This window comes from Tripterygium wilfordii, chromosome 23, assembly GCF_013401445.1.
Source record: "Tripterygium wilfordii isolate XIE 37 chromosome 23, ASM1340144v1, whole genome shotgun sequence".
NCBI lineage: Eukaryota > Viridiplantae > Streptophyta > Magnoliopsida > Celastrales > Celastraceae > Tripterygium > Tripterygium wilfordii.
Genome location: NC_052254.1, coordinates 2,530,788 through 2,542,361, shown reverse-complemented (window position 1 = coordinate 2,542,361; position 11,574 = coordinate 2,530,788). Strand labels below are relative to the sequence as shown.

Sequence of the window (11,574 nt, the reverse complement as noted above, 5' to 3'; positions counted from 1 at the left end):
TAAAAAAAAAAATCAATGCTTTATAACCCTAAATGACGTAACTTTAAAATGGAAATTACAATTTGGATAGGGTTAGGTTTTTATCAGACCCAAATATATGAGTCCGGAATTGGGCCCGTCAATGACAGGCCTAGTAATGGGATAAGAAAAAGGAAGTATACAAGAAATAGCCCAATAGAGTGTGTGCGCGCATCTAAGAAGACGAAGATGGAGAAAGAGAAAGTATGCAAGATATGCAAGCGAAGCTACAGTCCTTCCTCTAACACCTCTTCATCTTGCCGCTTCCATCCTTCCTTCTTCGTCTGTCGCCGTCATGACGACCAAAAGAGGTATCTCTCTCTGTCTATAATGGATTTTACCTATAATTGATTTTGATTATTTTTGTTACCCGCTTCGAATTTCTCTGTACCATCATAACATGGAGTGAAATTACCGATCTTTTCTTGTTTTAGTGAATTAAAATTTAATCATGAACAGAAAGGATCTTCAATGGTTGGAGAAGAAGCAGAGACTTTCGCACATGTAGCTTTTCTCATTTTAGTTTGCAATCACTAGATTTTCTTTTTAATATTTTCCTTTTATAGAGTCCAATTCAATCATGGTTGATGGATTTGCTCCCCGATCTTGCTGATATGCGATGTGTATCACATCCATTATAGTGTGTTTGGATTGAGTGATTTGGGGGAGGGGAAGGGAAGAGAAGGGGAAGGGAGTTTCCTTCTAATTCCTTTGTTTGGATAGTTTAGAAAAAATCAAGGAGAGGGATTTGAAGATGATTGGAATAAAGATATCATTAAAGGGAGGGATTTGGAGAGAATTAGGGGGGAGATTTCCTTCCCTTCCCCCCAAATCCCTCAATCCAAACACACTATAAATGTAAAATGAGAGAGTTAGCTGAGAGTGAGAGTCAGAGACCAACCCAGTTTCCAGCTTTGGTTTCTTATGTCATTCTCAAATTAAGGAAGAGGACTTTATACCTTAACCTAATAGCCAATGCTCATATAAACAAAAAACCCCTGGCTTGCTATTGCTTCTTGTTATTTGCTTGTTTTACTTCTTATTGTTTGGGTGTTTGATGACTTATGGCATTGCTGCTGCTGTATGGACACTGAACTCCAAAATATTTGAATGGGAGTGAAGAAACATCAACTATATCTTGTTAATTTTCTTATGATGATGTCAAACAACAAAGACCTATTGTCTGGTCACTCCCTGATTGGCATATTGTGGATGCAACTTAAATGTAGGCAGTCTAACGGTAAGGTGGTGGTTGGCCAATTTCTTGTGAGTTCAGTTCTTTGGTTTCGTAAATTGATAGTTTGATGTACTTACAATTTCCATGGTGAAAGAAATTGTATTCTCTATTAAAATTTCTGTACAAAAGATTTGGGTTCTTACTCAATATGTATAATCTTGCAAATAAATACTGGTTGATTGAATGATTCTTTTCTTTCAGTTTATATTTAATCTTCGTAGACATGGATTGTTTGATTTTTTATTTATGGTATGAACAAGCAATTAGGATAAAATGGTGCAAGTGAGGGACAATTTATCTCTCACATTGCTATTCTATTGAATGAAGAGAATTTCACTGGTGGTCACTTGAACAGAAGGAATTTTTCCTTTCTCCCTACGACAAATGGCTTTTGTGGAAGAGTAAGTGGAAGTCCACTAAGGTTTGCTTCTTTATGTGAAATGCAGTCCTCTTGTACTTTGAAAAATACTGTTAGAAGGAGACTAATACAGAAGTAATTTTCATCAAACAATGTACGATCTCGGTTGCTTTCTTGCGAGTGCATCTGGGGGTAGTGAAGTTAGTCCTAATCGTTTTTGGGACATTGTGTACATTAATGGTTTTTGTTGATGTATTCCTGTTGAGAGATGGTTTTTCTATTTACATGACTTGGTTGGTAATAACATTTCTTCTGCATTTTTTGAAGGTACTATGAATTGGGTCCAAATGATCCGCCATACGCTGCCAAGTTCTACGACTGCTGCGGGGCAGAAGACCCCGAGACATCCGGTTGCACTACTGGTTTTCATGTCTCGTATGATGATGACTGATGTAACTCTTTCTTCATCATTAAATCTTGTATGTAAATGAAAGTTTTTAACAGTTTTTTTACACTTTTGGTGGTATGACAGTGTCAAAGAATAACAGGATTTGATAAAGAAAGTGAATGTTCATCCTAAAGCTCTTGATCAAGGGAATTGGTTTACAGTTTGAATCTTTCAATTGAACTTGAAATAGGGCATAAGGAAAAGACACTTAAAATAACCTTTAGTTATTTATCACACAATGTAGGTTTTAAAGCTACATCTTAAATTTAATTAAAGGTATAGAAAATAAGTAACTAGTATCTTAAGGTAAAATAACGTAAACAACACCCGTATACAAGATTTTTGTAGATCGAACCAAAGTCCGGCCCGACGTTCAGATCCAACTTCAGGGTGAATAATAGGTTAAGGTGATGAGCTCTGACGATAATATCCTACGCAAAAAGCAAGATTTAGGTGACAAGCTGCAAGGATACAACTTGCATTCAACTATTTCTTTATGCAGTCTATAAGAAGATTCTAATAATGTCGTAAGTATAGTGTCCGTCTTTTGTTTAAGTTTTGATGGAATGCTGAAATCGTGAAGAATAGGCTCGGAATGATATATATATATATATATATATATATACTTTGGCATCGTCATCATTGTTGCACATTGAAGTAGAACACTATAATACTGTCTTATCTTTTGTGCAGCCATTTTTGTCTACCTTAGCTAATCCGTACAAAAGAAGTTTCATTGTCATATAATTTTGAAACGTTTGAATATTTGGATGACTTGAGTTGGAACATGACCAATCTTTCGATGATGACGACATGTTATATTAACCCGTTGGGCTATTTTCACGCCTATGTGTATTTTAAATTTGTGCCATATACAACCCATCAATAAATTGTACATGATCATTAGATGGAGGTGATCAAAAGTCGGGCTGGGCTCTAAGCTTAAGGTCCCAAACCGAAGTCCGGCCCAACTTCAGGATGAATAATAGCCAATAGGTTAAGTTAATGAGCTCTAATGATGATATCCTACGCCAAGAGCAAGATTATATAAGGTGACAACTTGCATTCAAAGCTGTATAATAATGTATCTTTTGTTATTTGGGCCATTTTTGTCTACCTTGGCTAGTCCGTAACAAAAGAAAATTCATTTTTGTCTACCTTGGAATAGGTTTTTTTTTTTTTTTTCTTTTCACCCCTAATGATAACCTGCAAGGATACAACTTGCATTCAATTATTTATTTTATGCAGTCTAGGAGAAGATTCTAAAAAATGTCTCAAGTATATAAATATCTTTCTTTATATTTTCATGGAATGTTGAAATCGTGAAAAATAGGGTCGGAATGATGCATCTCTTTGGCATCATCGTCATTATGTCCAAAAGAACACTATATATATATATAATTTCTTGTTTTTTCTGCATCATAATTAATATTTGTCTGCCTTGACTAATCCGTCCAAAAGAAGTCTCATTGCATAATTTTGGTCCGTTCTCCAATTAATTATTACAATTGAAGAGAAGAAATACTTATATATATATATATATATATACATTTCCTATATAATAGTTCATAACAGAAGAAATTTCATTGTCCAATAATTTTGTTTCCCAACAACAATGGCGGCATCAAATGCTCACATCTTCTTGTTTTTTCTACTTCTTTCTCGCCTCTTCACCTTAATGCTAGTGCAAGCAAATCGAGTTCATTCATCAAAACCAGTCATCTCTCCTAGAAAACAAGCAGTGGAGCTTATACAAGAAGTGGAACCACTCAAAATATTCCCAAAAGATGAGATTAACAATATCGTTGATGATCAAGAACCCTTGGTTGTTAATACTTCGAGACTAGTTGAGAAGCAATTCAACTTTCCATTTCTTGGTGTTAGGCCTGCTACTAGAGACCTTGAACATTATGCTGGGTACTATCACCTTCCAGATGCTACTGGTGCAAGGTAACATCATGAACTAGCTAGTTTTATGTCATTTTATACCTTCTTGTAGTGTTATCAGAACCAGCAAAGCCCATTGGTTCGACCTTCTTCTTCTTCTTCTTTCTTTTTGTTTTTTTTACTAAGGCTGGCTTTAGCAACCTCTATGACCCATAGGCTTTTTGCCAACTACAGCTGTCACTGGGTGAGGGAAAAGAGGTCACCTGTTTGTCACTTTGTTCTGAAGTGGGTCCCTTGTAAAAATAATCACGGAAGCAATACATGTTCATAATTTTGATGTTTATAATTTTGATGTTCATAATCTAGGTGGCATGAGAAGTGTAATAAATGGTCCCCACACTTCTACTTATGCTATCTAGATTATAGATACCAAAATTATGAATACATATCATTTTGGAAATAACAATTGTTTTGTCGTTTTGCGATTTTTTTCTTCACTTTTGTGCTTCTCTTTTTCTCAATGCTTTAATTAATTAAATCGTTAAAATATTCATTTTTAAATTTTTATAAATATTTTTATGGTCATTTTTATAATTAATTTCGTTCTGTGTTTTTTTTTGTCTTAAATTAATTAATTATATTTGTTGATCTATTTGATACTCGCCATAAAGTCACAAAATCAAATATAATTGAGTGAAGATTTTTATTTATTATATTTTATTATTATTTATAAGTAAAATAAATTATTTAAAATATGGGTGATTCAATTCCAATCGGTTGAATTTTCATAAGTCACCGTCGCGATTAAATGCGCGGTTCGGTTCTGAAAAACATTAGCTCTTTGTATTAATTTAATAGATTATTATTTCAGGATGTTCTACTTCTTTTTCAAGTCTAACGGGAGTGAGAATGACCCAGTTGTACTGTGGTTGACAGGAGGACCTGGATGTAGTAGTAGCATAGCTTTATTTTATGAAAATGGTCCTTTTCAGATCACAAAAAATCTCTTTCTCGAATGGAGTAATCACGGTTGGAATCAGGTATAGAATTATATTGTCTTATTATTTATTATAGACAAGATCAGTTTTGTAGAACAACCATCCATCTAATGCTTTAAAATGTTTTGGTATGTTGTCTTGTTGTTTTTTGAGAATGCAATGCATGCATCAATCCTTTTAGCATTTTCCTCAAAACATATAAGAAGCTAATTCGTTTTTAATACAGGTATCCAACATTCTCTTTGTTGACCAGCCTATTGGAACAGGTTTTAGTTATACACCCGATAACAGTAATATAAGGCGTAATTTGATTGATGTCACCAATGATTTATATAATTTCTTGCAGGTATATTTCTACTCTTACCCTATCTATAAATTCTAGATACTTGAATCAAAATTTTTCATTTTTTTTGTTGTTGTTGTTGTCCAATCTCCTTCAATGTAGGAATTCTTTAAAAAGCATCATCAATTTAAAGATAACGAATTCTTCATAACTGGAGAATCTCATGCTGGATACTATATTCCTGCTATTGCTTCTCGTATCAACGAAGAAAACAAAGCAAAAGCAAATTCGAGAATCTATATTAAGTTAAAGGTGTCTCTTCGTCTTTGAACATAACATCAAACAAAGTTGCTTATTGATTTTTCTTAATTATATGGTGTTACAGGGATTAGCTATTGGTAATGGATTTACAAATCCTGAGATTCAGTTTCGAGCACAGCTAGATTATGCTGTGGAGAAAGAATTAATCACAGCCAATTCTTCTAATTACACCCATATAGATGCAATTGTTTCCAAATGTGAATCATCTATAAAAGACTGTGGTTAGCACTGATTTTTGTTTATTATCTTTGTTTGGTTACCTTATAATGCAAAACTTAATTCATATTTCATGCAAACTAACACCATCTGGGAATTATTCTTGATTTCTCCTTTTGATTTCTTGTTAGTCAACAACGGTGGAAAAGATGATTGTCGCACTGCACTCTCTCATTGTAATAGCATAATCCCTGAGATTAGCCGAATTGCTGACAATAGAAATGTAAGTAATAATTAGATATACATTTTCTTAGTCTTCATTTATGAGTTTTGAAAGAAAAAACTATAAAATTAAGGGATAACTATTGAAATGACCCATAAACTTTCGCGAATGGATCAATTTAGCTCCTAAACTTGATTTAAAATCAATTTAGCTGATGTGACAGCAAGCCTGAAAACCACATGTCATGTAATTAGTAACGGAAAACAACTGCCACATTAGCCAAATTAGACGGAATATGTGCGTAGGGGCTAACAGTATACAGAAGTGGAAGTTGAGGGGGCAAATTGATCCTAAATGAAAGTTCAGGGTCCATTTCATAACTTCTCCCTAAAATTAACTTGAATGTTTTTGTGAGACGCAGTACTATGATATACGAAAGACATGCATTGGTAGTGGTCAATGCTATGAGTTCTCAAAGTTGGAGAGGTTTATGAATTTGATATCAGTGAAGAAAGCTTTAGGTGTGGAAGAACACATTAAATTTGCTGCATGTAATCCTATTGTATATTCGGCCATGGAAGCAGAAATGATGAAACACATTGAAGCAAAAATACCAGGTCTTCTGAATGATGGCATTAGACTCCTTGTCTACGTTGGAGATCAAGATCTCGTATGTAATTGGCTAGGTAAGCCTACATAGATAGAATAATAGTTATGCAATTCATCTTGAATCATTAATGGTCATTTCAAGGATCATGCAACTTGTGATCACTGAAAGAGTTGATAAAGCCCAACTTGATTACCGAATGTTCGAATGTTCCAACTTGTTAATTCAAAGTAAAAAATTATTCCAATATGCATACTCGAGCAGATTTTCTACTATTCGAGTAGTCAAACTGCTGATGTGGCATAGAAAATCTGTTCGAGAAGTGAGAAATCTGCCTGTGTGTGCATATTGAAACAACTTTCAACTTTTGGTTATGAAGTTGGAGCGTGTAAACATTCAATGATTGAGTTAGAAATTGACAACTATTTCAATAACCAAAAGTTATATTATCCCGTTCATTTCACAAGATTTTAAAGTTCTTAGTAGATTCTAGCTTTGGGTTTCTGATTTGGTATTTTTCTGGGTAGAGCAGGAACCTCATTATGGGTTGATGCAATGGAATGGAATGGCAAAATACCTTTTGAAAAAGCTCCAAAAACTTCTTTTATCGTTGATGGGTCAATAGCAGGAGAATTGAAAGTCACTGAACCCTTGTCTCTTCTTAAGGTTAGTTGATCATCTCATAATTACTGAGTGCATGTAATTAACTAAGAACTTGGTATAACTTTTGTGATTTGTTCTTTTGTTAGGTTTATCAGGCAGGTCATATGGTTCCAATGGATCAACCAAAAGTTGCTCTGGATATGATAGGAAGATGGATGCAAAATACTCTTTCCACACATCACTAGGAGCTCCAGTTGTCCCTTTTTTCGCATCACAATCACAACAAAGAAAAATCTCTGCAAGAATATCAGGGTTTGATTCCACATTTACAAGCTTTGACATATCTCAGAGATCAAGTATGATTTTTTATCAAATTTGAGCCGATAATCCACCATTTTCCTGCTCAGTCCAAACATTGAGTTTCCCAAATAAAGTAGAAAGAACAGGTTTAAATCATAGCTAATCCAACTCGAACTTGTTCGGAGAAGTCAGAGACAAAGTCAGGCACACCCTCTATCAGAATTTCAAGGCTTCAAAACAGTTCATCTAATTGCCATGATAAAATACAGCTTCTTTAACTTCTCATTAATTTTTTGTCAAATTTATCTTAACACCTACTAAAGTGATAACATAATACAAAGAACAAATTAAAAAGCACTTTTCTATCAAAGCAGTAAGTAATGATAATTTATGGTAATCTAAAAGCAATTTTTAAAATTCTCACAATCTCTACGATTGGTAGTTTCTTCAATTAATAACCTCATATTTTCTTACTACGACAATTAACATCACATTTGCAAAACAATCCTTCAGACCTATGAGCATTGCACAGCAATAGAGAAATTTGTAGTGACATTGAGAGTCTGAAACAAAAAAGCCCCTACAGAATAAGAAAGAAAAGGAATTGAAAACTTGAAGATACAACCATATTCAACTACAAAACTGGCATGCAACATACATACCACTAATCAACAACCATTGCCTCTAAGCCACCACTAGCATCCTCCATCCCACTCTTCAGCTCTTCGGCTGCCACTCTCATTTCCTCGATCAAATTCTTCTGATCTTCCTCTATAGTATTTTGCAGTTCATCCACCTGCAGCCAAGTTGCATAAACCAATATGAGAAAAGTTAGCACTGATCTAAAAAGTAGCAAGTCATCATATAAGGCGGTCTAACTGTAGAGTCTTCAAATTCAAATTTCATTGCATTGCCAAGAAAATTGCCGTTGCCATCCATTTCAAGAATACTAAGAAAATTATAATCAACAAACACTTTTTAAAGATAACAATGCTGGACACCAGTCATTGACCATGATGATGGAAGGTAAAGGGAGAAGAGTGTTCATCCAATATAATCTTAAACCAACGAAATTCAACGGCTTCAAAAGAGCAACCAAAGCGTAAAAATGCATCAAAAATGCTATGATTTAGAATCGCCAACTCAGATGTGTTCGGTGTTCGAATACAGTGCTACAATTAGATGCATGACGTGAAGTGCTTTGACGTAGGACAGGCCTATCTGAAGAATAACAAAGAAAATATCTGCAGAAAACTATGTAAAAATAAAAAAGAACAAAGGAGCTTTTGGGTTCCTATTAAGGGCATATGGCTTGTAAACCATTTGTGAACTTAAATAAAGGGGGCCTTATGAGACAGAACTAGTGTGAATTACATGGAGACTGAGCTGTTCAAGGGTAATATGAATATACCATGAAAAGTACCCAACGCCCTGTTTCTGGCCCTTCATGATCTTGTCTTCAATTTTCGATGCAATAGATAGCAGTTATTCTAAAAGAATTTTTTCCAGGATTTCCTATGGACTGATAACAAACTTAACGCAATCAAAACAAAAGAAAGAGGGGAAAAATGGGGAAAAAAGTCTCAGCACTTTTTCTGACAAACACAGAACTATACTGATATGATGGGTGGATACCAAGAAGGTAATACCCTAATTACAAGTATCTGCAAAGCAGCATCTATTGCACGCAAAATGTTTTGACCGATGATACTATTGTCACCAAACCAATTGCAAAGGGTGCAATCACTTTCGCAATGAACATCAGAACCAAATTTATTCATTTACTTTGAAAAAAGGGAAACCCTATGTTTTGCACAGGTGAATCTAGAGCATTCGAAGTAGCCAAACCACAAGCTTCAGTAAAATCCCAGGTTTTTTCTTGCTGCTGACTCAAACCAGTCTCCTAGATGGAAGTGTTTACACCAAGCCAACTCATTTGCACCCCACCATGGCACTAGTAATTAAGATGATTATTGAGTTACAGATGTGTGCTTACAAAAGTGGAGCCACAAAGCTTATTTTAAAGAGATGAAAAGCAACATATATATGAAGACCTTAGATGCTTATGGATGTAACCACCATAATGTAGGCCAATGAAACTTATAGTTTTTTAAGTTGTTAATGGGAGGAGTACTTGTTACCACTAGAGAGAGAGATTACGCATCGTGAAGACCAAAACTGCTCTGAAGTAGACACGAAATTAACACTGAACTGAGTACAATATTATCTAGCAATAAGTGTAATATCAACACTAGTCAAATCTAGTTTTTTACAAAATCACATCAAGACCAGACATTACCATAATTAAAAATTTAAAACGATACCACGGGCACAATGCATTAGCAAGATAAACTTTTTCATTAAAAAAAGAAGTGCTTCTCCATATCAACACATCGCTCTACCAAACAAGCATCTAAATTTTGTGGCACAGTGGTAGAGTTGCAAAGCTGCAATCTCGAGGTCACAGGTTCAATTCTTGAAAATAACCTCTTCACATATTATGTGGGAGTAAGGTGTGCATACACCCGCTCATTGTGGGAGATTTGTACACAATATTTTTTTTTACCTAATGCAAAAGAAACTTTGTTAAAGGGAACCAATTAGGTGAAGCCAAGTGAAACAGATACAAAGAACAAAAGGAAACAAAAGCCTAGAAACAAAGTGCAGCAACTAATTTACAGCATGGGTAATTGTTCTTGGGAAGGTGTTACGATGCCTTTAAAGCCGGAGTTCGTAGTTGTAAGCCAATTAACAATGAAAATGTCTAAGTCAGTCCCCATTCAAAACAAAATCCTTCTATTCCTCTTTGGCCATATAAGCCAACAAGTGATCATCAGAATGTTTTGCAGGATCTCCCTTTTTGCATTGTCTTTCCATAGCAGTCCCCAAGTAATGAACTCCAAAGTCATAATACTATTGATCATCCCATCATGCCAATGACGACACATATTGTAGTCTGTATTTATCTTCTGCAGGTGCAAAGGAAGAAGGTATACTGATAGATTCTTCTTCTTACTTATAAATAACACATCTGTTGGTGAGAATTAGTTCTCTCTTTTGCAAATAGTCTATAGTGAAGATTGTGCTCCATAAAGCTTTCAAAAAAAAAAAAAAACTTTGGGGGTATCTAGACCTTTCAAATCTGAAGTGCTAAGTGCTAACCATGATATTGACTAGTTCCGAGAATCATCAAATACTCATAATGAAATCCTTAGTATATTCCTATATCGCCAGCTTTGAAAACTTAACCTCAAGTACCGTGTCAAAGTTCTGCATTTGCTAGTAATCAGACCATCAATTGAAACCATAGTGACTATGCTTACCGGTGATCAATATCAAGCAAGTATGTAATATAAGCATAACGAACATACCACATGAAGCAAAAGAGCGAATTGCTTCTTCCGAAGCTCGAGCAACCTCGAAGAAGCAGTATTGTCAGCCTCTAATGTAGCAATTTCTTTCTCTAGCTTTGTTATAGACTTGTGTGTTTCTGACCTTGGTGGCTGCATCGCAACCAATCTCCTGATAGCCTCGCACTCCTCCTTGTGCTGCCTCTCAATCTTACTCTCCTCCAGCTGCTTCTTCAGGTCTCGAATGTCCACCTGCGCCTGCAAAATCTGTTTATCAATCTCGTCCTTGAGCTCGTCAAAATTCTCCTTCTCCCTAACATTAGCATCAATCACGGCTCTACTCTTGAGAAGCGGGATCTCGAAAGTGGACATCTCCTGTAAGAACGCCTTAGCCAGTTTTGCGCAGTCGGAGTAGTTGTCCTCTTCCTTGTTCGTCTCAACGGCGAAGGACGTGAACTTCTTTTGAAGCTTCTTCAATGGCGGTTCGCCTCGGGTGGTGGTGGTGCGAGTGAGAAGCCTCTGCTTTATGATTACGTCATCTTCCAGAGGTCCAAATGCGTAGTTCGATGCCACCGTTTCAGCCCTACCGGAGACTCTTCTTCCCCGTATCGACATCTCTCACGTTCTGTTTTCGCCGAACTCGGCTAATGGATTCGTTGCACCATTTTAATTTATTTTTTTAAGTAAATGGGTAAACATATTAGGTGGGTCCTGTGTAAAAAGTTAAAAGTTGGCGATGGTGGTGAAAAAAAAATCAATTTCGAATGGGTTTCGGATCAAACAAC

General features: G+C 35.5%; 3 protein-coding genes across 4 annotated transcripts; 2 read left to right on the top strand and 1 right to left on the bottom strand.

Annotated features, from left to right (window-relative positions):
* Nucleotides 1-151: 151 nt before the first annotated feature.
* LOC119992946 lies at nucleotides 152-2,206 on the top strand. Its single transcript, XM_038839789.1, has 2 exons — nucleotides 152-329; nucleotides 1,941-2,206. The coding sequence occupies exons 1-2, from the start codon at nucleotides 208-210 to the stop codon at nucleotides 2,062-2,064; spliced, it is 246 nt and encodes an 81-aa protein (XP_038695717.1). The 5' UTR covers nucleotides 152-207; the 3' UTR covers nucleotides 2,065-2,206.
* Nucleotides 2,207-3,676: 1,470 nt separating this feature from the next.
* LOC119993491 (serine carboxypeptidase-like) lies at nucleotides 3,677-7,676 on the top strand. The gene is made up of 9 exons (XM_038840645.1): nucleotides 3,677-4,011; nucleotides 4,820-4,988; nucleotides 5,173-5,292; nucleotides 5,392-5,541; nucleotides 5,615-5,771; nucleotides 5,898-5,989; nucleotides 6,351-6,615; nucleotides 7,069-7,202; nucleotides 7,286-7,676. Exons 1-9 carry the CDS (start codon nucleotides 3,677-3,679, stop codon nucleotides 7,382-7,384), a joined length of 1,521 nt encoding a protein of 506 aa, XP_038696573.1. The 3' UTR covers nucleotides 7,385-7,676.
* Nucleotides 7,677-7,869: 193 nt separating this feature from the next.
* On the bottom strand, nucleotides 7,870-11,442 carry LOC119992568 (THO complex subunit 7A-like). 2 transcript variants are annotated; one of them, XM_038839339.1, is made up of 3 exons: nucleotides 10,811-11,442; nucleotides 8,102-8,235; nucleotides 7,870-8,019 (listed from the first exon to the last, which is right to left on the bottom strand). In XM_038839339.1, exons 1-2 carry the CDS (start codon nucleotides 11,402-11,404, stop codon nucleotides 8,104-8,106), a joined length of 726 nt encoding a protein of 241 aa, XP_038695267.1. In that variant the 5' UTR covers nucleotides 11,405-11,442; the 3' UTR covers nucleotides 7,870-8,019; nucleotides 8,102-8,103. The 2 variants fall into 2 exon arrangements, with proteins under 2 accessions (XP_038695267.1, XP_038695266.1); XM_038839338.1 differs by having other exon boundaries at nucleotides 7,875-8,235.
* Between the last annotated feature and the right edge of the window lie 132 nt (nucleotides 11,443-11,574).